Genomic DNA, 27,748 nt, shown 5'->3' on the forward strand with positions numbered 1-27,748 from the left:
TATAGGATGAACACCAACAAAAGCAAAATGAGGATAATGGAATGTAGTCAAATTAAGTCGGGTGATGCTGAGGGAATTATATTAGGAAATGAGACACTTAAAGTAGTAAAGGAGTTTTGCTATTTGGGGAGCAAAATAACTGATGATGGTCGAAGTAGAGAGGATATAAAATGTAGACTGGCAATGGCAAGGAAAGCATTTCTGAAGAAGAGAAATTTGTTAACATTGAGTATAGATTTAAGTGTCAGCAAGTCATTTCTGAAAGTATTTGTATGGAGTGTAGCCATGTACGAAAGTGAAACATGGACGATAAACAGTTTGGACAAGAAGAGAATAGAAGCTTTCGAAATGTGGTGCTACAGAAGAAGCTGAAGATTACATAGGTAGATCACATGACTAATGAGGAGTTATTGAATAGAACTGGTGAGAAGAGGAGTTTGTGGCACAACTTGACAAGAAGAAAGGACTGGTTGGTAGGACATGTTCTGAGGCATCAAGGTATCACAAATTTAGCATTGGAGGGCAGTGTGGAGGGTAAAAATCGTAGAAGAAGACCAATAGATGAATACACTAAGCAGATTCAGAAGGATGTAGGCTGCAGTAAGTACTGGGAGATGAAGAAACTTGCACAGGATAGAGATGCATGGAGAGCTGCATCAAACCAGTCTCAGGACTGAAGACCACAACAACAACAACGACGACAACAACAACAACAACAACAACAGTAGATGCACTGTCAATTTCTGAGCAAGGTTTCGTGAGCATGTCTCTTGACATTAAGCTGATGATCATGGCCATACACAATAGAGGTAGACTAATCACTGAACACAGTCTTCATTAAGAACTGTTCACTGAGAAACTCCACAGCAAACTCCCTTGCTTGTTTACTGGTATCATTAATTTTATGCAGCTACTAAAATTTACATTCCAACAAAATGAGAAACACTTTTTCATAATTTTGTAAACTGTGGCCTTCTGAATCACTGCTCTTGGGGCTCTCTCATATAGCTTCAACAGATGTTAACAGATTTTGCATAATGATTCTACCTAGATCAAACATTTTTTCTTCATTTTGGGTGTTTGCTCAAGGCCGAACCCGTTCCCAAGACAAAGCTACTTGAAAACAAACATAGACAAAAAGTAATCTTTAACCTCAAGATGAATATTTCAACACATGTATCATGTATCATGAACTTTTCTCTGCACCAGACATAACATAACTAAAAGAGATGTGCAGAAGTTGTTTGAGATATGATGCTTGAGTGTTATGTCTACTACACAACCTGGAGTCATTATACACCCTCTACTAACATGTGGGAGAGGTAACTTTAAATACAGTTTTAGGGGTAAATGATGTGCAGCCTGCTCAGTGTTTTTATTGTGGCGCAGACAGTCTCTCAGTTAACTGAAAGCATTTGCCCAAAGTGCATGCTACAGTGTGTGAGAGACCTTCAAATGAAATATCCTATTGATACTAAGTATAACGTAAGAGACTATACTAGCGAACTTTGGGACGACACCTCATAAATATTACGAAATCAAAATATATATACACATGAAAGGGTGTTGGATGACTTACTACCACACCTCTATTTCAGAATGATGAAATTTTAAGACTGCTTAAAAGGATTAGTATTGTTTTCTATACAGACAATAAATAAGACAAGTGTAGCTGCACCTAATTCAGGATAATCATCATATTACGTTTTGTTACTATATATTTATTGTTCCATTAGCCTTTAAAATACCAATGATCAATTGTGCTCATAAAAAAATCCACCTAGCCACTCATTATAGAGTTTCAGAAAACTTCAGAAAAACTTGATCAGTGACCAATACACCAATCCTCCTGAATATTAGTTTAGTATCTTGATGCAACACCATGGCAGTTGAGTACTGTAGTACAGTTTATGGTAAGAAAACACCATTAATTTTTATTTTTGTGTTGTATAGATACACAGACACAAAAACTGTACAGTTTAACCAGAAACCCACTGGTTTTAATAACAATATACATTATATGCATGAAAAACGTAAAAAAGGAATAAAGAACAATATACACCAAGATACCACAATTGTAAATTCCAAGATGATGTACAGTTTTTCTATATAATTATACGAACATGTGTATAATAAAATAAACTGAAAAAATGTATATGGGACAGTTTCTGTTTTTTCAATGTCATCAATAAAGGCACAACAAAAGTTTCATAAATTAACTTGCTATTTCAAATGGGCTAGAATTCTGCAAATCAAGACATGCTGGACAAATATTGAACTGGTGATCACAGGTATTCCAAGGTTTCTATTATATCACATTACAAAGAAAGGATATTTAACAAATCAGTATTATGGCGGTGGCAATCCAAGTGTTTTTCTGACTATTCTCTCTGCTATCCTGTTGAATTCTTCACGATCTTCCCGCCACATCTTCGCAGCATCAACGTTTGCACCACTCTCATCATTTGGCTCTGTGTAAAAGAGGAATGGCAACACTTATCACCATGTTTTGCACTTTTAAAACAGAGGTTACAGTAATGAAGTCAAAATATTTAACAAACTGGTAAATCTAAATGGTGCAGCAATAGATTTATAAAATAAAATAAAACGATACACTTTTACAGTGTCAGTGGCTCATTATAAGTTTTATTATATAAAAATGAAGCTGTTGTCAATCCTAAGCATGGCTGTACTGGAAATGTAGGCACTTCTCTTCCTCCAACCTGAGAACTGGCTCATCCAGTCAGTGCCTTGTACACAATTCCTTAATCCATTCACATAATTTGACGAGAATATACTGTCATGCTGCCACTTGATGGCTCTTTCATGCACTTCTCGTACATATGCTTTCAGTTATCACAGTTTGCATACACACAGCTTTCGATGTAGTGTGATCATATGGCCATAGGTGGTCCATGCATGTGATTTAGTAGATGCAAATATGTATCTATAGCATTTCCTATCGCCAGATTGGAAATGGCTTCTAGTCAGTACAATTTTTGTGAAGGAACTATGGTTTAGACAGTAGTTTCAAATTTAGTCACATTACAGACAATGACTGTGGAAGTTTACAATAAAGATTATGGTTCTAGTGTTGGAAAGAGCGATAAAAGTGAGATTATATTGTGCACTGTCAAAAGACAACCCAGAAAAAGAAAATGGCCTCAGAAACTGCAGAACAGACATTGCCGCTCAAGGAACAAGCAAAGAACTAGGTAATTTTTCCAATGAAGATCCCAGCAACTGAAAAGAATGTACTAGAGTAGAGGAAAACATTGTGAAACACACTGACAGTGCAAAAATAACTCCCCCCCCCCCTACAAACTCTCTTGAAATCTCATAAATCAAAACATCATTATAACCAACACTGATAGTAAATAAATGTAGCATTTCTAAAAGATGCGTACCTAATTTCAATGCAAAATACCTAATAATGGATTTTTCACAATTTCTGAAATGTACGCCTGCAATTTTGTGTGAGACTCAATTTACATCTGACTCATACAATCCTGGCACCACATTTAAATCCTAAGAAAATGGGTTCAATTGTACTGCACTTCAAAATCAAAAATTTCTAACATACCAGTATCAAACCCTTGATAAATGTTTCTATGAGTTATGTGTAGTGTACTTGTAGAGATTATCATGCGTCTGATGCAGATATATTAGACTTCTTTATTGTGTAGCTCAGGTAGTTACTTTTTACCAACTGATTTCATTTAATTAACAATAGCGAATACTCAAACCTGAAGTTGAACAATTTAAGTTATCGAAACAAGTCATTAAATATTGAGATACAAAGGAATAACTGACAATGGTTGCAAGTGGTCTCCGATTTAAAGCAATGGGGGAAGTTGAAAATATGTGATGTACTGGGATTCGAACCATAGTCTTCTGCTTATAAGGCAGATGTTCTGACCACTAAGCCATTCGGACACAGCGGTCACTGCAACTGCACAGACTACCCTAGCAAGCCTCATGTCAGATCCAAATTCTCAACTTATCTACCCACTACACACTACATTATCCTCATTACTTGCAGCATTTTGCTGATTCTCGTAGGAGTTGAGCCGAGTGTGCATCTATACTGAAGAGATCAATGGACGTCCTCATCTTAATTTTTATGTTTGTTCTTTCGAACATCCCATGTATATAATTAAGGTGAGGATGGCCAATGATCTCTTCAATGCAGATGTACAATTGGTGAAACACTGCAAGTAATGTGGATAATGGGCAAGGGGCACTACATTAGTATTGTGGGGTAAGTTGAGAATTTGAGCCTGACCGGGGGAGAGGCGGGCCTAGGTTAGTCCATGCAGTTGCAATGACCTCTGTGTCTGGTTAGCTTATTTGTCACAGCATCTGCCTAGTAAACAGGAGACCCAGATTTGAATCTACATCTACATCTACATCCATACTCTGCAAGCCACCTGACGGTGTGTGGCGGAGGGTACTTTGACTACCTTTATCGGTTCTCCCTTCTATTCCAGTCTCGTATTGCTCGTGGAAAGAAAGGTTGTCGGTATGCCTCTGCGTGGGCCCTAATCTTTCTAATTTTATCCTCATGGTCTCTTCGCGAGATATACATGGGAGGGAGCAATATACTGCTTGACTCCTTGGTGAATGTATGTTCTCAAAACTTCAACAAAAGCCCGTATCGAGCTACCGAGCATCTCTCCTGCAAAGTCTTCCACTGGAGTTTATCTATCATCTCCATAACACTTTCGCGATTACTAAATGATCCTGTAACAAAGCGCGCTGCTCTCCGTTGGATCTTCTTTATCTCTTCTATCAACCCTATCTGGTATGGATCCCACACTGGTGAGCAATATTCAAGCAGTGGGCGAACAAGTATACTGTAACCTACTTCCTTTGTTTTTGGATAGCATTTCCTTAGGATTCTTCGAATGAATCTCAGCCTGGCAGCTGCTTTACCGACGATCCAGGTCTGGTATAAATTTTCAACTTTCCCCACTGAGTTAAAGACAATGCCCACTCGTAGCCAATTTCTGTAATTCCTTTGTGTCTCAATTCACAGTGGTTGCTAGATCAAAATGTTTGTTCTTTCACACATATCCGAAAGAACAGACCCCACACATATCATTAATCACTTATGCCACTTTTCGGAAAATGATGAACAGTTAGTCTTAGTCTTCTGTCTCAGTGGTCTCTAAGTTTATGAAAAACCACTAACATCTGAAGGATTAGCACTCTACAACTGCATACAGCTGAGAACAAATGCTATGTTAGACAGTCTTAGGTTTTTACTGGAACTGGGAATTATAGGTATAAAATTTATGTTAACAATTTGCAATGAAGGTGCTATAACTTAGTCAAAAAAGGTGGAATGTGATAAGTTAACTTTCACACAAAGTACATCGAAACCAGTTTTACATCATATATGGCACACAATTTTGTCATATTGTCACGAATCAGAAATTAGCGTAAAACAAGTCTCACAACACAATATTATTAAAAACACTTGTCCAGAAATCTGTTAAAACAGATAAAATTTAACTTTTTCGATGTTATTTTCAGTGAGCCTACATCTCTGATCACTAAGTAAATATGAACATTTTTTTCTACATAGAAAAGGATCATTCATCATCAACAGATACAATTGGTGCATATTTTGTTTGCAGTCAATAACTGAAATCCCTGTTTGTTGAAAAATATCCTGCGTAAGGGTTTTTGGTATGCTCCGTTCTACTGCCTTCTTTGCAGAACCCTCAAGTGCTTCCTACACATTTATCAAAACAGCACTTGCTCTTTCTGAGGAAACTGCTCCTCCATTTTTGTAATGGCCGGTAGGCTAATAGTTCAATGCAGACGAAATCCTCTCGGTTTCCTGGCCTTTATACTAATGTTAATTTTTTTTTATTTCTTTAGGAATAAAGTGTGGCAAAAGAAATATTAAATAAGTGGAAAAAGGTGCTGAAATTAAGAAATGGTGCAAAAATGAGCTTGCGTTGAGAAAAGGTGCACACAATTAGGGATGTGCATTTAATGTTTACCTTGCAAGAAAGACTAACTTAGGCATTTCAATACAGAAGTGCAGCACCTAAAAATTCTTAGCACTAGTTATTACTCAATACACCAATCCAGGAACAAAATAACATTCTCCATAGCTCCGACATTACATTACATTACATTTCCCTCCATACCAAAACACCTGGAAACCAGTGACCCTTGGAATGTGCCTCTATGTCCACAAATAAATTTATTGTAAAGAAGTTCATATAATTCCACATGAAATCATTTATTACAAATTGAAGTTATGTTTTTATGTTTGATTATTGTCGTTGTGACCTGTGTGTCTGAGGAGAGGTTTGATGCAGCTCTCCACACTAGTTTATCCTGTGCAAGCCTCTTCATCTCCAAATAACTACTGCATCCAAAATCTCTACTCCCTCCAATTCCAAATGGACAATTTCTTCTTTCTCAGAATGTGTCCTATCAACAAATCACTTCTTTTAGTCAAGTTATGCCACAAATTTCTTCCCTCTATGATTGTATTCAGTACCACTTCATTGCTTATGTGATCTATCCATCTAACCTTCAGCATTCTTCTGTAGCACCACATTTCAAACACTTGTATTGTCTCCTTGTCTGAATTCCTTATTGCCCATGTTTCATTTCCGTACAAGGCTACACTCCAGACAAATACCTCGAGAGAAGACTTCCTAACACTTAAATTTACATTAGGTGTTATCCCAAATATCTCTTTTTCATAAACATTTTTCTTGCCATTGCCACTCTACATTTTATATCCTCTCTACCTCAGTCACCATCAGTTATCAAATAGCAACTGCTCTTCCAAGTCCTTTGCCATCTCTGAGAGAATTTCATCATCAAAACTCAAAGTATTTATTCTCTTCCCATAACTGGTTTCCTTTTCTGCTTGATCAATGTAAAGCTTGAATAACATGGAGGATAGGCTACTACATTGCCTCACTCCCCTTCTTAACTGCTGCTACCCCTTCACGTCCTTAGTCTCGCAAGTGCAGTCTGGTTTTTGTACAAGTTGTAAATAACATTTTGCTTCCTCTGTTTTATCCCTGCTACCTTCAGAAGGTTGAAGAGTATAGTCTAGTCAATACTGTCAAAACTTTTCTCTAAATCTACAAATGCTATAAATGTTGATTTGCTGTTCTTTAGCCTATCTTCTAAGATAAGATGTAAGATCAGTGTTGCCTCACATTTTCCTATATTTTTATGGAACCCAAATTGGTCTTCCATGAGGTCTGTTCCTACCAGTTTTTCCATTCTTCTGTAAATAATTTATGTCAATATTTTGCAATCATGAGTTTTTAAACTGATGGTTCCATAGTATTCACAACTGTCAGCACCCGCTTTCTTTGGAACTAGAGTTTCTTCTTGAAGTCTGAAGGTACTTCTCTTGTCTCATATACCTTGCACGCCAGGTGGAATATTTTTGTCAATGCTGCCTCTCATGTGGATCTAAATAATTCTAAGGGAATGTTGTCTACTCTGAGGGCCTTGTTTTCACTTAAATCTTTCACTGCTCTGTTTAAATTTTTTCACAGTTTCTTATCTCGTACCTTTCCTTCACCTACATCCTCTTCTCTTTCTGTGTTGTCTTCAATTTTTTTTACCCAATACAGAGCCTCTATATATTCCTTCCAATTTTTAGTTCTCACTTCTTTGCTTATTTCTGGTATGAAACTGGGGGTGTCCACATTCATACAGCGACTTCTATTGTCTCCAAAGAACCTGTTAATTTTCCTATAGGCAACATCAATCTTTCCCATGTTTCTAGATGCTTGAATTTGTTCTCTAGCCATTTCTGCTTATCTGCTTTGCATTCCCAGCCAATCTCATTTTTTAGATGTCTATATTCCCTTTCATTTGCTACATTTTTATATTTTCTCCTACTATCGAATAATTTCAACATCTCCTGTGTTATCTACAGAATCCTACTGGGATCAGTCTTTTTACCCATGTGATTTTTCTTGCCTTCACTATTTCATCTCTAAATGCCGCCCATTCATCCCTTTCCTGTTTCAGTCGGGCGTTGCCTAAAGCTCCCTAAGAAACTCTCAGCAACCTTCGATTCTTTGAGTTTATACATGTCCCGTATTCTTATTTTCCTATATTTTTTGCAATTTCTGCAGTTTTAATCTGCAGTTCATAATGAGTAAATTATGGTCTGTGTCCACATATACCCACAGAAACACCTTACAATTTAAAATCTGGTTTCTTAATCTCCAACACAGCACCATATAATGAAGCTGGGACCTCCCACATATACATCCTTTCACGATTCTTAAACTAATAGTTAGCAATGTTTGAACTGTACTCAGTACAAAATTCGATGGCAGCTTTCCCCTTAATTCCTTTCTCCCAAATCCATGTTCTCGTACTATTTTTCCTTCTCTCCATGTCCTACTAATAAATTCATCACCCACCACAATTAAAATTACATCTCCCTTAATCATATGAATAATTTCCCTTATCTTATCTGTAGCGCCACAGTTCCACCTCTGCCAGCAGAAGAACCCCATGATTGACTTAGCAGGAGATGTCATGGCAGAATGACACAAGAAACCACAGTAGAGGGGTTGGTTAGACGTTTCTGCTCAATGCGCTATATGCAGATTATATTGAAGCCACAGAAACAGCTCCTGCAAAGTGAAACTGCTACACCAATATGACAGATAGGGCTGGTAAATTGTTGACACAAAGGAAAGGGAGTGATGTCATGATTACCCATTGGCCACTACTTTTGCCTCAGTTCTGCTGTGACAGGAAAGAGAAGTGCTACAGTTTCAGAAACAATTATGGACAAAGTTCACATAAATACCATTCATTTTAGAGAGGCACAGTCAGTCACTGCCAGCAGCCAGCTATGAGGGGAAGTCTATGGCAGTATATATATCCAGAAATGGATCAACAAGCAACCGCCAGATGCTGTCTCCACTAGCTGCCGAACTGCTGCCCATGCAACGTCCGAATGCTTCTGACTTGGTGCCTTTCAGTCAATAGGCCACCTACTTGGGAGGAAGGGAGTGGGAGGATTTGCAGTTCATGCCTGGGCCCGCTAGTTGACACTGCCTACATGTGAGATAACTTTGTTGCTGCCCATCATCGCCTGTGCAGGCACAGGTCACTGCTGTCAGCCACCATCACCCACACTGGAATCCACAGTTTGAATCTGCAGGTTCTGGTGCATTCGTGCTGATTTATGTATTTGTATCAGTCATAACGGCTCTGGCTGTCATAACCCCCCATGCTTCGAGATCTAAGTCAGAGAAACATGGCTGTAGTGCTGACTACGTCACCTCGCCCAGCTGCTGCCTGCTGCACAAGACATGGCATTGGTGGATGTGTTGGCATTTATACTTGGTTGTTGGCATCTGCAAGACTAGGTTTCTAGACGGATGAGTAATTGCTACAGATGACCAATTTGCACTTGATGGGGGAAACAAAGACATACATTACATATCACAAAGACTTCAAAAATGCCCTTAATTCTTACATAGAGAAAATCTGGTGAACTGCCAATGCCAGATGCTGTCTCCACTAGCTGTGAGGTTGCCGTTTTGGTTAACTTCCACCCAGTCTGCTTCAGTAACCACATGGTCAGTGTGGTGGATGCTAAGCAAATGGACCCCAATTCAACGCCCAGTCGGTTTGAAGATTTTCCTCCGCTTGGGGACTGGGTGCTTTGTTGTTCTTATTTTCATACCATTGTAGCTGACATTATGCTATTAACATGGCTGAAGGGGCGTGGCACACAAGCCAATACAAAAACTTCCATTTACTGTAGGCATCCTAACTTGGAGGTCCATAGTCCATGCCTGGGCCACCTAGCCACCTACCAACCATTGCCTGTGTGTGCAACCTCTGTTGCTGCCAGTCTTCACCCATGTAGGCACACATCATCACTGCTGTGAGCTGCCGCCATCTGTGCTGACGTCCGTAGTTTGATACTGCACTGAGCTATGTATTCTCACCAGTTGCTGAGGCTGCTTGCTCCAGCTGCTGCTTACCACCCTGCTTCTTGGTCTTAATCAGTGCTACACTGCCGACCACGTCACCTAGCGTGACTGCTACCTGTTGCACAGATGCCACTGTCCACTGGCTATGATATGGCAGCACACTGATCCAAGCACGCTTCGCTGATCGAATCTGGGCAATGCCTTGGGTGTGTTGACCAGTGCTGGGCACCAGCACAATCAATGTATTTTGGCACGGAATAAAAGAGTATATGTAAGTGCCGTTTTTATGATGGGACACTGGGAATCCACTTGGTACCCAACCACTACACCACTGCAACCACACCCAATGTGGTGACTTTCCTGACCACTAGCAGCCCAGCTCCACAACCTACAGTACAGGCCATTCACCCATGATCTCTACACATCATACATTCTTCCAATGTCATCTGCAGATAGTTGGTGTATCAGTTTGTACTACTGTGAGTGGTGTTGGCTTAGCGTCTATCTTGACTATGATAATGAATTCATTAAGCTGCACACAGTATTCCCACAGAAAAAAATGAAGCATATGAGTGAATATGTGTCCATTCATACAGACGAGAATCAGACATATGTGTTAATATCTGATTGTGTATTATTACATCACAGATAAAAATGAGACATGTGTGCATATCTCTTCATTTCCACTCCCACACTGCTATTTTCTTAGTCATTATAGGCCTGACCAGAAGTCCTGTTCTTCCTGTCACCTCACTTCACTAACTCCCATTATATTAACTCCCACATATCCGTCAACCTACCAACACAATGTATACTCCAACATGAGTAAAATCATTTTTCCTTAGTTTCGCAAGTCATGTTTGAATCACTTCATTATGTTTCTTCTAGACACACAAGCAACGATTTCAAACATTTCTCAGTCAGTTTCATTAATAATATTTATCTCTGTCATAATCACTATATTTTGAAGTGGAGGATGGTAGGAACTGCCTTACAGTGGCATAAACTGAGGATCACGAATTGGCAATGGAAATCTATGGTTGTGACCGCTGTCTAGTCCACTATCTGACAATGAGCAGGGCTTGTGTAGATATTTTAGTATCTGCAGAAGGCATGACAACACTGCTATTCAATGCGGTCAGCACAGTACTTTCGGTCGATGGAGAATCGGCCATGACCGCGAAACAGAAACCCGCAAATCAGGCTAACTAGCCCTGCGAATTGAACCATGGGAAGTGCAGTGCCCATACCCCATGAGATAGCTGCTCAACAATACCTCAGCATGCAGCTGGCATGAGTGGCTAAGTACACGACAACTCTCGACATGAATGCTAGGCCAGGACCGCCACTGTATAACCCTGCAGGAGCACTGGCCTCCTCCACTTACTGCTGCTTACAAATAAACACTGACGTCAGAGAGTCTGCCCATATGATGTGACTCGTGCAACCTGCAAGGCAGGTTCCTAAACTACTCCACTGTTCAGCCCATGCCAGTTCGTTTGCCTCAATTTGGACGTCCGATGGTGGGTTTGCTAAAGATATGGTCACAAATGTATACCAGTTTAACTATTTTGTTTTAAGTTATGTATTGATTAAACATTGCAGGTCATTAGCCAGCTCAAAACTGAGCATTTCAATATTGTACTGATCTAGAACTTAGTAATATACTATTTGCGGGGCATCCACAACTATTGTTAATTAATTTCTTTTTCATATGAATAAATCCATTCTAGATGTACCTGAAAAATCCTTTATTTGGATAAAATTGTACACATGCCTGGGTTCCAGGATGTAAATCTCATCTTCAGGCACAACAAAAAACAAGAAAAACTAAGAGGAATTCTTTATAAAATTAATTAACATTAAAAGAGCCTATACAAATGCGAACATCACGTTATACCTTGACTGCATACGAGAAAGTCTTATCAGTCAAGTAAAAAATCCAGCAAAATTATCAACTAGGATGTGAGATCCCATGTGGGTGAGGCACAAAAAGGTTCTAAGAGTCAACCAGTACCACAGCGGGCAAACAAGGCTTAACTGAAAAAACATGAATGTAACAGCAAATAAGCACACATTGCTAGCCTAATGTAACCTATGGACCAACTGCAAACAACCAGACGTGTGGCATGGACTTAATAAATTAGAAAAGAAAACATAAAAGGTGTAGAACGCCAATTTGTGAACCTCAAACGTAGCTTACCATGTAAGTGCCCAGCCTGATGCATATTGTGGAAGCCCATCAAGACCGGTCACCACACTACCGCATGAACCACAATGAGACTTCTTTCCGTACACATATACATCAGAGAGTGGCCACGACCAGAACTGATACCGAGGGTGGGAGAGATCATTGTTCAATCACAGCTAACAACACAGCCGCACCTCCTTGTTTCCTTCCAAATGCCATCCACTACAAATAATGCTAAATCCAGCTTACTTATGTATGGTATTAGCTACATTAGGCCTAGTACAGAGTAAACAATAAAAGCAAGACATGCAATGTATAACACAACTATCAAGAATTAAAAATAATAAAAAGGTCAAATGAAATTGTCAAGAAATGAAATTAATAAAACCATAGTACAAAGTACAAAATTAATAAAACCACAGCATAAAATATAAAAGGATTTTTTACATGACTGGTATGACACTAGTACGCAATCAAGGTATATTATCATGTTCACATCTGCATGGGACTTTTAAATGTAAATTAATTTTATGAAGAATCCTTCTAGTTTTTCTTGTTTCCTGTAGCATCTGAAGAAAGGATTTCCATCCTGAAACACAAGTCATGTGTAAAATTTTATCCAAATAAAGGATTTGTCAAGTATGAAGAATTTTGTACATATAAAAATTAAGGTTCAAAACTGAAGATCGTTCTCCAGTTACAGTTGGTTGTAGGTTTTATTTATAATTGCAATCTCATTGTAAATACTGTGCAAGAAGGAACTGGAGTCCCTTTTTACAAAATTATTTCAATGAGCAGGATCATGCTGCATTTCTTCCTTTCAATCATTGAATGAAATAAGTGGCTGCAGGATGGAGAGTCAACTAAACGACTCAACAGAGTAAATACAAGTTCTGGACATGATGGGAAACCCATATGCATTTATGTCTGGAGTATGCAAAATAATTTGCTCATCTAGCACCAATCTAATAAAGGTAGGAGGAGGTATGAAGCATTCCTCTTGATTGTAATAATACATATATCATTTGAGTTTCCAAGAAGATTCATCAAACAGAAGACCATAACTACACGCCTATATTTTTTATGTCACTCTGCTGTAAAATATTACAACAAATTTTTTGCTCATGGTTTTTGGAGACCAAAAGTCTCCTATGCATGAATCAATTTGGATTCCACGAAGCACAATCAGGTAAAATCAAGCTCACTCCTTTCATCCCCAAGACCCAGAAGGCAGTAGATTCTGACACCAGGGTTGATTACATGTTCCTTGACTTCCAGGAGGCATTTATACAGTTCGGAATTGTTGTCTAATGAACAACATGCGGGCATACGGGGTAGCAGACCAATTGCATGACTGGATTAAAGAGTTCCTAGCAATCTGAATACAACAGGTCATTGTTACCAGAGAAAAATCAACAGACATAAAAATAAGCACAGTGAGGCTGTTTCCTGGATGATGCTGTTGTATATAGAGAAGTCACAACACTAGAAGATTTTTGTGAAATGCAGGAAGACCTACAGAGGAATGACGCATGGTGCAGGTACTGACAGCTGACTCTCAATACAAACAAATGTAATGTATTACACATAAATAGGAAGAAAAAACTTTCTTGTATAATTACACCATTGCCGATCAATCACTAGAAGCAGTAACATCGATGCCTTATTCTCTATATACCCAAATTATCTGAAGGATAGGATGAGCAGCAATCTGCAGCCTTTTGCTGATGATGCTGTGGTGTATGGGACGGTGTCTCTAACGAGTGACTGTAGGAGGATACAAGATGACTTACACTAAATTTTTACTTGGTGTTCTGAATGGCAGCTAGCTCTGTATGTAGAAAAATATAATGTAAAATCAAACAATGGAAACTCCAGGTACGAGTATCAGCAACATAGGATAGGTTGCTACTTATGGTAAAGATGACACGATAAGTTGCAGACAGGCACAATTAAAAGACACTTACACACAAGCTATCAGCCACAGCCTTTGTCAGAAGCACACATGACCATCTATTCTGCCATGTCATTCCAGTTTCCTTTACACCATTCCTGCCACAATGGAGTTGTCTCCATCTTTCTGCATCAGTTCAGGAAAGTATCCCTTTTCATGGCTAAAACCCAGACCCACATTCTATTTCTTAAATGCTGCCTAAACCATGGAATCCCCCCAAATGACCTAACTATAAAAATTCCTTTCTCTGGATCCCATCCCTACTTTCACAATGACCTTCACCTTTTCAGATTCCGCCAGTCCCTTGATGTCATAAACCTAGCACTGGAAAAACACGTCTCCAGGGCACAAGCATCTCAGAAACATCTCTACTCCCTCTGCAAGATATTGATATTGTGCAATCCCTGTTTCAAACATCACATTTCTGAAACTGAATTCCTTGTCCTCCAGCACTTGGAGGAGCTTCCAGACACCACCTCCACAAGTTGTACAACCTGCTAACATTCTACTACTGCCTCAGGGCACCACTATCCAAGACTTAAATTACACACACTGTTCCTCCTCATCCACCACTCATAGAATCTGAACTGTGTCTCGCTGACCTTTTCAACTTGTCACATCCCCCATAACTCCTTACTAACACGCCACCAAACCAGAGCCAAAACATTGCCGTAACACTGTTGTTAACCTTTCCACCAAATCCCTCAGCTCCATAGAAGTTTTGATCCTAACCAAAGGCCTCACCGTTAGCCCCACACCCAAATTTAATTATGCTGGAACTGTCAGAGGCCTACCGTCGTCCTCCCAATTCCTGCAATGGAAACATCTCTTTGCCGCCAATCCCTCCAACCAAAGCTAACATTGAACCCTGCCTCTCCCATTTCATACCATCATCTAACTGTGATCCTCTCCACCCCCCCAACCTCCCCTCCCATGGAACCACCCACTGATCAGATTCTAGGAATTGCTTACCTCTAATGGCCTCACCGTCCTTCCTCAGAACACCAACCTTTCAGCAGAAAAAAGAGAAGTCATACATAATGTCAAAACAAATCGTGACCTAGTCATTCTACTTCCAGACAAAACGTTTCACCATTGTTGTCACAAATCACAGTGACTATCTGGCAGAAGGCCTCCACCAATTTTCTAACTACTACACACATAAACTCTGCCCGAGTGATCCCACTCCAAAAGTCAAATACAACCTCCAATCCCTGCTTAAAGCCTTAAGCCCTTCCTAGGTTTTCTCCCTTGAATCCATTTCCCTCCTCACCCCTATGACACCCGGCACACCAACCTTCTAAATGCTTGCCAAAGTCCACAAACCTGACAATCCTGGATGCCGCAGGGTGGCTGGTTATTGTGCCCCCACTGAAAGAATATCGGCCCTCATTGACCAACACCTCCCATAATCCAGCCTTCCTCATCAAAGACATCAACCACTTATCTGGTACTGTGCCCCGCAGGTTTTGAATCCGCGCCAGATGGCATGGACGTCGAAGACCCCTAAAGGTCTCCGCACCTTCACGCCGTAAGCCGTGACAGTGTGTGCCTCATGGCCCATGTTTAATGTGAGGGCGCCACGGTGGAACACGCGGTCCCAGCGGCCAGTAGCAGCACCCCTGATCAAATATTTAAGCGCCTGCCTCTCGCTCCAATAGTCAGTCTCGTTGCATGCATCTATCGACATCTTGCCTCAGACAGCGTATTTACATTACTTTGTTCCGCGTATGAGTGGACATGGTTGATTTGTGTGGTTTTCTTGTGACTCTGTTGTTTCCTTGCTTGTTGTTTGTTAGGTTTCGCTCGGTTGTCCTTCATTCTTGTGTCCATCCTCTCCCATTTGTGTTGTTGTTCACGGACCGCTCCGTAGGTCCCGCTGCGCTTTCCCCCACGGCAACCCTGAGACACGAACAGTCGCGGATACAACAACTTACACCACTGACTATCCACCATCCTCACCCCTTTACCTCCTGGATTCCTTTTTTGCCACTGTTGACATCACTTCCCTATACAACAATACCTCACATACTCATGGTCTTCCTCATACACCTTACCACCTTTATCCTAACCAACAACTACTACTCCTTTGAAGGGAAGGTATACACACAAATCTTTGGCACAGCAATGAGCACCCTATTACACCATCCTGTTTATGGGCCATCTAGAGACTTTCCTAGCCTCTCAAAATGCCAAAATCCTACTCTGGTTTACATTCACTGATGATATCCTCATGATCTCGACTCTGGACCAAGGCATCCTATCTTCATTCCTCCATAATGTCAACACCTCTCCCACCCGCTTCAACTGATCCTCCTCAACACAGTGTGCCACCTTCCTAGACATTGAGCTCCTCCTCCTCTCTGGTGGCTCCATTTGCCCCTCTGTCCACATTAAACCCACCAACCATGAACTGTACCTGCATTTCGACAGCTATTATCCCTTTCACACTAAAAGTCCATCCCATACAGACTGGCCATGTGGGGATGTCACATCTGCAGTGACAAGAACTCCCTTGCCCACTATGCTGAGGGTCTCACCAAGGCCTTAACAGACAGGTAATATCTCCTAGACCTAGTCTGTAAACAGATGTCCTGTGCCATTTCCTCTCACACCCCAAATCCTCCCCCCCCCCCCCCCCCCCCCAACTACCAGCCACAAAGGAGTGCCCCCTTTGTCACCAATACCACCCTGGACTGGAACAACTGAACCACATCCTTTGCCAGGGCTTTGATTGCCTACCATTGTGCCCTGAAATTAGAGAGATCCTATCCGAGATACTTCCTACCCTTCCTTAAGTATTATTCTGTTTCCCACCTAGCCTCCACAACATCTTAGCCCATCCCTATGCCATCACTAATCCTAACCCCTTGCCACAAGGATCAAATCTCTGTGGAACACCCAGGTGCGAGATATGCCCAATACATCCACCAGAACTTCCTATTCCAGTTCTGTCACAGGTTTGTCCAAAATCATCAAGAGCTGGACCACCTGTGAAAGCAGTCATGTTATTGACTAGCTCTGCCACAATCATTGCACAATTTTTATATTGGTTCGACCACCAACCAGCTGTCCACCAGGATGAACGGCCACCGTCCAACTGTGACCAAGAGCAAAGTAGACCACCCTGTGCAGCTGAGCATAACATACTTGATTTCAAGGGCTGCTTCACTACCAGAGCCATTCGGATCCTCCACTCTACCACTAGCTTTTCTGAACCTGAACTGTGCAGTTGGGAGTTAACCTTACAACACATTCTCTGCTCCTGTAATTATCCTGCTTCAACCTACAGTAACATACTGTTCCAAAAACTTCCACCCAACAGTTTCCACACCTCTGTCTCCCCATACTCATCCCACACCCTCTTTGTTTCCTGTCCTCTCCCAAAGCACCCCCCCCCCCCTCAATCTTTCCCTGCTCCTCTCCTTTTTCCCCCACCTCCCCACCCCATAACCTCCTGACACTGTCCTGTTGGCATTCTAGTCCCTGTACACTCCACCAGACAGTTCTTCTCCCCCCCCCCCCCCCCCATATGCTGCTGTCTCTTCCCCTTCCCCACCCCCTCCAGATTGCTACTTACTTCCCACCCCACTTGATAGTTGGATTCTGGCCTGAGCTGACAGAGTTGGCAGTCGTGTGTGCATGAGATGTGTTTGCTTGTGTGAATGAATGATGTGTGTTTCTCTGTTTCTGATGAAGGCTGTGGCCAAAAGCTTGTGTGTGTGTTAGCATCTTTCAATAGTGCCTGTCTGCAACTTAAATGTGTCATCTTTAGGGCATGTAGCAATCTTCCTTTCCCTACATTTAAAACATAAGGTAATGCATATTAGTAGGAAAAACAAGACTGTAATATCTTAGTACAGCATTTGTAGTGGGCTGCTTGACACAGTCACATCAATTAAATACCTAGGTTTAATGTGGCAGACCAATATGAAATGGAATGAGCATGAAGGGAAGGTGAATGGTTGACTTTGGTTTATTGGAGAATTTTAGGGAAATGTGATTCATCTGTAAAGGGGACCATGTATAGAATGCTAATGGAACACATTCTTCAGTACAGCTCAAGTGTTTGGAATCCCCACCAGGTCAGAAAAAGGAAGACATCAAAGAGATTCAGGGGCGGATTGCTAGGTTTGTTACCGGTAGGTTTCATCAACACTTATGAAGGAGATGCTTTGTGAACTCAAATGGGAATCCCAGGAGAGAAGATGTTCTATTTGTGGAATACCACTAAGAAAATTTAGGGGACTGGCATTTGAAGCAGACAGCAGAACAATTCTCCTGCCACCAACGTATATTTTGCTTAAGAAATTAGGGATCATACACAGGAATACAGACAGTCATTTGTCCCAAAATCTAGTTACAAGTAGAACAGGAAAGGTAATGACTAGTAGTGGTAAAAGCTACTCACCACCAAGCACCATACAGTGGCTTGCAGAACATGCATGTACATGTAGATTAAGTAACGGGGAGTGTGCTTACGGAGAAATTTAAAGTGGAATGCCGACATAAACTAATCAACTAATCACAGGAAAGGCACATGAAATAATCTTTATCAAATTGACCACCACAGCTGACAAATTTTAATGATTAATGAAAACCACCTTAGCTATATAGTTACACATTTATTGTACTACATCCGACTTCATTCTCATTTTCAGAACAGTGTCAGATTGCCTGCAATTAAACAATCCTTACAAAGTTGTGCTAAAGTCATGGTCTTGTTGTCATATGTAATGCGGAAAAAATTCTCTTAACCATGTGGCGCAAGCATGGCGAGCAGACATAGCAAGCTGTGTACAGTAAACTGTTCAGACAGGGCCACTCCATGACAGAGGTAAACATGTAAAAACAGTATGTGGCTTCTGTCAAATGAGATAGTTGATTATGCAATTGAAATCATTACAAGCAATAACAAAACCTCAACTACAGAACTGACAATTCCATAATAAAGAGTAAAAAAAAAAAAAAAAACAGTACCATTAACCAAAACAATTGTAAAATAGATATGAACAAAGGTTAAAATTACAATTTCGCACAACAAGAATGAAACAGGTGACAGTGCTTGCACCAATAGTCATTTGAAACATACAACAGTAACTGAATAATTATAAAATACATTTGTGAAGTAATTACAATTAACATAGCATTAAGTGTCAAAGGAACACACAGTAACCAAATACTAAATGTGTACACAGATTTTTCAGAATCACCCACTGATAGTCATCAGTACCTGACATTCGTATCAAATACAAAATTATTTACACTATTATATCATCCGTCATTATTAGCTGTAAATACCACAAATATAACCAAGAAGAAAACACAATACTGCACAGTATTGCCTGTTAACTCACCTGCCAACATACTAACAACTGAAAGGAGGATTTTCTCTACACTCTGTACTGGGCTCCATCGTTCAGCACTTGACTCGTAGCCCATAGGATCATCCCCAGGAGCATGTAGAATAGAGATACACACACGGCCATCTGCATAAACTACACAGAGAATGTTTACACAATTATCTTCTTATTGTCAGCCTAATAAATGCACATTTTGGCCTGGAAACAAGATACTGGATGTAGCAGAGGTATTTAAGGCATAGTTTTTTTCTTTTTTAAAAATTTTAAAACAAATCAAATGCTTATAAATGCAAACAATGGATGACTACCTTGATCATTTGAGGAGAATGTGAAATGAAATTTGTTCAAGTTTTTTAAGGATTCTAATCTTACTGGGTACGCCACCATTACTTACATAATACTTACTGTTTGGATGGAACATTTCACAAGTAAACTGCATTTTTGGTGGGCTCAGTGGGTAGTCAGGAGGAAATACAAGCTTAGCTGGAAATACACCTCCTTCAAAACATGTTCCTTCTGGTCCACTACGAACAGAGAGGAAATAAGAAAACTGTACTATAAAAGATGTTTAACTTCTATTTACTTTGAGATGTCTAAATCACCCACACAAAAATTTTAATGGATGAATGTGTGACACATAATATCAATCATCATAACTGCACAATACAATAAAAGACTTTATTAACGATAATATATAGGGAAGCACTATATAACATAATTTGTTCCTCATTTGCACATAATACTAATGTAGAAGCAATCTAGTTTCTACATTTCTACTAAAAAAGTGAAGCTCCTTACCATGGTTCTCACATACACTAATCCACTATGGTAGAGCATATAAAAGGCTAATAATTATGAATATAGTTATGACTAACAGAAGCTGAAGAGCAGTCACTAAAATATTCTGATGAAAATGGTTATATACTCAACTTTAAAACATAAAATAAAATATGAAGATCGTATCTGTCCTTTCGGACACGTCCAAAAGAACAGATACCATTAGTGACCTTGCAGCTCTCTAAGAATGAAATTACAATGAATCCAGACCATTAGCTGCTTACATGTATTGATAAATATCAACAAGGACAGTTGAAAATGTGTGCTCCGACTGGGACTCGAACCCGGGATCTCCTGCTTACATGGAAGACGCTCTATCTAACTCAGCCATTGAGGACACAGAGGGCAGTGTGGCTGCAGGGACTTATCTCTGGCACGCTCCCCGTGAGACCCACACTTCCAGCTTACTGTCCATACATTACATTTGTAGTGCTCCTGGCCACTAAGCTCATTACTCGGCAGCAGTCAACCTACCGGTTCCAGTAAGAGTTCGGGCAATGTGATTGGATCTGCACTGAAGAAGATCATTGGCCGATAAGCCTTATCTATATGAAGAAGATATCTGTTCTTTCGAACATGTCTGAAACAACAGATACCATTGGTGATCTTGCAGCCCTCGAAGAACGAAATTACAATGAGTCCAAACCATTAGCTGCTTACAGGTGTTGATAAATGTCAACGGGGACAGTTGAAAATGTGTGCCCCGACCGGAACTCAAACCCAGGATCTCCTGCTTATGTAGCAGGTGCTCTATTCTATGTCCCTATTCAATTCAAAGGAAGAAGTAGACACCTGCAAAGATAGTGCATGCTTGCACACTGTCAATGGCTGGGCCAATCCGAGCAGGCTTTAGGCCATGCCCCTCGGAGTTCCGAGGCAACACCACTGTATTGTAAATTCACCTTGCTCAGGTGTTGTGTATCTGATGCTACAGTGAGTTTCTAGTGTTACTGGACAGTTACTGTTGTTGAATCAGATTCAAGTAGTGTTGTCAGCTGATTAGTGGTATACGTTCTTGTTGTGCACTAAAAATAAAGTTCCTAGAAATATTCAATGTACTACTGTTTGTTACAGTACTGTCTTAAAAGTATCCATTATTACTTACTCTGGAAAGGGTACCTATTCGTCCGCAGTAGTGGGGTGAACTTGTCAGAGCACCGTACCTCACCGCCCAGGTGTTACTTGACCACTATGTATTTGAAAAAATCTGGCCACCTACATATCAAACGATACCATGCACTCCTGTAAACTGCCACAGCTGGGGGTGATTAATGAAAGTAGTTTTCACTTTGTGCTTTAACTGAGCTCTCTGATATTGCTCCTTAGCTCAGAAACAACAATCATAATCAGGAAAACAAACCAACAACATCCTCTGAATGACTCTTGCCGATCACAGTTCTCCAGCAAAGTAAGAAAAAATTGTGGGGCACTTTACAAGACAAATATCTGAAATGCTGCAAGATGAGACACACTCAAAGTGTGTCTTTGCGTGAAACAGCACTCATTTCTGCCAACTAGCTGGTCTTGATTGAATGAAACTGGAAAAAGTTCTGACCCATACTAATACACTGGGCAGATTTCTACTTCAAACTTCCAAGAATGAAAATGCCTCAGGGTGATATAATGTATGCCACTAATTACTGAAGTACATACCAGGTAATGGATTCCATACATCCATTCAGGTGTTTCCTATGTTATAAGAACTTTACATAATGATGAAGCATAATTCAAAAGCCTTTATGAAAGTTTCAGAACAGTAAAATCTTTAGCAAAGAAAAACATCCTTGCTGCCAGCGTGAGAAAAATTGTTCTGTCCAAAAATATGACAACATATGGGCATGTGGTACAATAACTTTACTGCTGGTATCATCTTTAGACAACTAAAGCATTTTAGAAGGAGGAGGAGAGGAGGAGGAAAAGAAGAAGCAGCTCTCTGTGAACTATGTTTATTTCACATTTCTAATTTTGTAAATTCCTCATTATAATTTTTCAAACATTGGAAAATTCAGCATAGACTGACAGTGTGGCTACAGTTGTCTTACACTGCAGTCGCGCGCGCGTGTGTGTGTGTGTGTGTGAGTGTGTGTGTGTGTGTGTGTGTGTGTGTGTGTGTGTTTGTAAAGGCCTTATGGGCGGTAAACTTTATTTGGAACAGTCTTCTTTGTTGTGCCCATCTGCGACTCAGCATCTCCGCTATATATGCCAGTACAGAAAATCACAGTGGCTTTTGAGAGAGGTACACCTCCTTTCCCAATGCGTGATAATGTGGTGGTTGTTGTTGTTGTTGTGGTCTTCAGTCCTGAGACTGTTTTGATGCAGCTCTCCATGCTACTCTATCTTGTGCTAGCTTCGTCATCTCCCAGTACCTACTGCAGCCTACATTCTTCTGAATCTGCTTAGTGCAGGGCTTAACAACTGGCCGGTTTTGAGCGCGACTACTCGCGTCTGCTCAGGCACGTGCTCGCGAGCAGGTGCAAGGTCGCGGAGTAGGGAGGGAGGGGAAATGCGCGTGCATGTTTGAATGTGATCTCGCGTTCTTAGCAGATTTAACTAGCCATCTGAATGCATTGAACATTTTACTACAAGGTAAAGATCTGCTAATTACTCATATCATAGATCGAATACGAGCTTTTAAAATGAAATTGACACTTTGGGTGAGTCAGCTGGAAACAGGAAACCTAGCTCATTTTCCTAAATTATCATCCATGCAAGGTGTTCACAAAGACTGTGAACGTTATTCACATAGTTTAGTTGATCAGCGCTTTCAAGATCTTACAGCACTAGACAGTGATTTTGATCTGTTCTCTCCATATTTAGCGAATATTTAAGAGATTCGTACTGAGCTGCAGCAAGAAATTATTGACCTGCAGTGTGACAGAGAATACAGAGACAAATTTCAGAACAAGAAAAACATTTTGGAATTCTACAGACACTTCCCTCAGGATAGATTTCCTCGTTTGCACAAACTGGCGGCTACAATAATATCAATGTTCGGTTCCACGTATGTTTGTGAACAACTGTTCTCTGCAATGAAGTGTAACAAGACGCGCCTGAGAAACGCATTGTCTGATTGAAATTTAAACTGCACGCTGCGCCGAACATAGACGCAATTGTAAAGGGCAGAAAGTACAAGATAACCGAGAATCCCACACTTCAGTGACACCTTTTATTGTGTAACAGTTCACAAATTAATGCGAATACAGAGGCATACACTAAGCTAATAAAATTATGTGGCATGTGTACATTCTCCTTTATTTGTTTCATTTGTCCCAGTAATGATTCGTGAGTGATATCCCTGCAGGTGGCCGCGGATTTACATTGACTGGCAGCAGCTGTTGTGTGCCCCACGTGACTTTCCCCACTCTCCGCTCTGGTCCGGTAGTGGGGGTAGCGTGCTCGCGCTGCTCCGTGCTCGTGCCTTGCTGCTCACAGCTTGCAATGCAAGCACGTATGTAGTGAAGCCCTGGCTTAGTGTATTCATCTCTTGGTCTCCCTCTATGATTTTTACCCTCCACGCTCTCATCCAATACTAAATTGGTGATCCCTCAATGTCTCAGAACATGTCCTACCAACCAATCCCTTCTTCTAGTCAAGTTGTGCCACAAGCTCCTCTTCTCCCCAATTCTATTCAATACCTCCTCATTAGTTACATGATCTACCCATCTAATCTTCAGCATTCTTCTGTAGCACCACATTTCAAAAGCTTCTATTCTCTTCTTGTCCAAACTATTTATCGTCCATGTTTCGCTTCCATATATGACTACACTCCATACAAATACTTTCAGAAACGACTTCCTGACACTTAAATCTATACTCGATGTTAACAAATTTCTCTTCTTCAGAAACGCTTTCCTTGCCATTGCCAGTCTACATTTCATATCCTCTCTACTTCGACCATCATCAGTTATTTTGCTCCCCAAATTTACTACTTTAAGTGTCTCATTTCCTAATATAATTCCCTCAGCATCACCCGACTTAATTTGACTAATTCCATTATCCTTATTTTGCTTTTGTTGATGTTCATCTTATATCCTCCTTTCAACACACTGTCCATTTCGTTCAGCTGCTCTTCCAGGTCCTTTGCTGTCTCTGACAGAATTACAATGTCATTGGCGAACCTCAAAGTTTTTATTTCTTCTCCATGGATTTTAATACCTACTCCGAACTTTTCTTTTGTTTCTTTTATTGCTTGCTCAATATAGAGATTGAATAACATCTGGTTTCTGTACAAATTGTAAATAGCCTTTTGCTCCCTGTATTTTACCCCTGCCACCTTCAGTAGCTAACCAAAAAGGCAATGAAATTTTATCTGCTATTATACATCACTTGTAAACAATAACAATTCTGACTATTCTTATGATGTAAAACATTCTATTTGTCTCTTGTTAGAAACTCAGTGAAGTAGAATACTTCAGTTCCTCTCTCTCTCTCTCTCTCTCTCTCTCTCTCTCTCTCTCTCTCTCTCTCTCCCCCCCCCCCCCCCCCCCAACATCTACAATGAAATAATGCTGGCTGTTTGGTTTTAACTTTCATTATTAACATGGAGACCAACAATTAACATGAGTAATAATTAGCACACCGTTTTAATCCTCTTCTTATTGACAAGACAACACACCACAGGATTGTATTAGAAGATTTAAAATCAAGAGATACTCAATCTAAAAATTCATTTAATGTCCTTTCTCAAATGAGGTCTGTTCAAAAAATTCCAGAACTCTGTTAACAAAATTTTTCTACACTTACCTTTTACCTACTGTGCACGTTTTCCTTCAAAGTACTCTCCTCCACAATTGATACGCTGCACACAATGCTGTGTCCACTTTCAGAAGCAGTCTTGGTATGCCTCTTGCTGTGAATTTTCTATTATCTCATCTATCATTGCAAATCTTCATCCATTCTATGGGATTTTCAACTTCTTTTTATTTCCAAAATTCCCAGGGACTATGTTTGGAGCATACAAAGGATGAGGCAGCACAGTGATTTTGTTTCTAGCGCAATAGTGACCACCAACAGGGATGAATGTGCAGGTGCATTATCATGATGCAAGAGACATTAACCATCCCACCACATTTCAGGCCACTTCCTTCCCACACATTTTTTCGCAGATGTTATGACTCATCCTGATAATACCATTGATTAACAGTTTGTCCCTATTGCTCAAATTCATGGTGAACTAATCCTTCAAAATCAAAGCAAACTATCAGCATGGCTTTGACATTTGATATGACCTGAGGAACTTCTTTTTGGTCCTGGAGAACTTTTCCCAACCCATTGTGAAGATTGAACCTTGATCTCAACATCATAAATGTCTCATCACCAGTTATGATTCTCCTAAGGAACACCTCATTTTCATTTGCGTGATCCAAAATCTCCTCACAGATTGTGAGTCGAAGATTTTTCTGGTCTTGACTTATGAGCAATGGGACGAACGTGGCAGCAACACAATGCATTCCAAAATGCTCTGTCAGGATTTCATGACATAATCCAACTGAAATGTTATATACTTCTGCAATCTCTCAGGCGGTCAGTCTTCCATTGGTATGCACAATTTCGCTGACGTTCCTGACATAAGCGTTGTCGGTAGACGTCGAATGGTGTCCTGTGAACCATTTGTAACACTGAGTACAGCTTAAGCACTCATCACCGTAGGCTTCCTACATCATTTGGCGTGTCTGTGTAAAGGTTTTCTTGAGTTTCACGCAACAGGCAAGTTGCTCCTCTAACTCTGCCATCTTGCAATTCGCAAACTGTGAGAGACAACATTATACTCAATGTAGCCTGGACAATAAATAAAGGACATACAACAATGAAACTTCCAGCAGTCAACATTAAACACAGGCATGTGTGGGATGCCAACTGCGTTTCATTCCAACATGCCACTGGCATGAAATTATGAATGTTCTGGAATTTTTTGAACAGACCTCATATATATCAAGGCTATGTGAAAGTGCTGGTGCAGGGTCCTAATGTTCATGAGCCTTCAAAACATTCATATTCCATTGTGGAATTGGAGAATTCTGTGTGTTTGCTTCTATTGGAAATGTCTGTCCTTAATTATTCATTATACATTATCTTAGAATGTGTTTCAGCATTTTCCATGTTGTCAAACACCACATTTAAATATGTAAATACTTGTATAAATTATGTTATTTTTCTTGTTCTTAAATTGTAATACCATGGCATGCTCAGTGTCCTTATAAAAGCGATCTATAGATGAATACTACTTCCACTTCTACTTCTACTACTACTACTACTACTACTACTGCATATGAAATTATTTTCAGTGGGCAGTATATGATCAAAACTCTTCGGCAATGATGATGAAAAGCCAAATAAATAGAAAGGCAATCCCATCCACATTTGTGAAATAATGCTACAATGCGGAATGTGTCAAATGATCTACAAAAATACCACATTTTCCAGTCTTTTTGTAGTGCCTATCTGCAACTCAGCATCTCTGCTATATGGTGGGTAGCAACTTTCCTTTTCATAATGCTGTTACATTCCACCCTGGGTTTTCCATTACTAAGTAATGCAAAGTAAAAATTGATTCTCTGATATCTTATTATTTTTCTAAAAGCAAAAAGATCTTTTTATGGCACCAACACATTTTTTTCTTTTTAGATCACAGTTTACAAGGATGACACCCAGACTAATCATCCAATATATGGCACTTTTATATGAACATGCCTTCTTTGGCAATACTTAACACTTTTCTGAAAATCTGATATGTAAGTAATGTCCTATGTTCCTGACACTAGCTCACCTGCAGCAAGAGCTTGAAATAGGAAAACAACAACAACAACAAAATACATAACAAGTCAGCAGGCGTAGACGAGTTTCAGTCACTGTTTTGCAGGCACGTACAGTCAGCATACAAGGCCCATTACAACGCATATACGTGGACGAGGGAAAAAAAAATTCCCGGATTTCCCAATTAACAATCCACTTTCTCCCAGATGAAAATACACTTTTTCCTTGTTACGTAACAGTATACTTTTCCTCGGAACTGTAAAACTTATCAATCCTTTCAATGGTTGTGGTTTTATACACCGGCGTAGAATTTCCCGGCACTTTAGAAAACGAAACTCAGGGAAGAAACATGTTTTGGAAAGATGTCTGATGTGCAGCAACATGTACACTGCATATTTTCATATTATGGAAGTGTAAATTCGAATTCCACCGAACACCGCATGTTACTTTCTGAAGCATTGAAATCAAGATTGTGGTACGCTTTTGTAAGACAGTCGTAGCTCATGTCAAGCGATCTCGGCAGCCGATGACAGCGGATATTCAGAGCATAGGACATGTGATGTAGTCAGTCAATAGCAACATCACTGTTAAGTAGCGCGAACACACAAATAGGAAAAAGTAATGGTTTAAAGTAATATACATAGTGTTGCTACAAGAAACGAAAAGCTTTCACATATAATATTGGTCT

The 27,748-nt window shown here is 40.1% G+C and overlaps 1 protein-coding gene across 1 annotated transcript in view; it reads right to left on the bottom strand.

Annotated features, from left to right (window-relative positions):
- Positions 1-1,718: 1,718 nt before the first annotated feature.
- LOC126187304 (ubiquitin-conjugating enzyme E2 G2) overlaps positions 1,719-27,748 on the bottom strand; it is a 42,312-nt gene continuing 16,282 nt past the window's right edge. Inside the window, exons 3-5 of the mRNA XM_049928297.1 lie at positions 19,876-19,994; positions 19,465-19,605; positions 1,719-2,471 (exon numbers count right to left, since the gene is read on the bottom strand). Coding sequence (XP_049784254.1) covers positions 2,350-2,471; positions 19,465-19,605; positions 19,876-19,994 — 382 coding nt within the window. The 3' untranslated portion in view covers positions 1,719-2,349. The remainder of the gene's footprint in view (positions 2,472-19,464; positions 19,606-19,875; positions 19,995-27,748) is intronic.

Source organism: Schistocerca cancellata, chromosome 5 (genome assembly GCF_023864275.1).
Source record: "Schistocerca cancellata isolate TAMUIC-IGC-003103 chromosome 5, iqSchCanc2.1, whole genome shotgun sequence".
Taxonomy (NCBI): domain Eukaryota; kingdom Metazoa; phylum Arthropoda; class Insecta; order Orthoptera; family Acrididae; genus Schistocerca; species Schistocerca cancellata.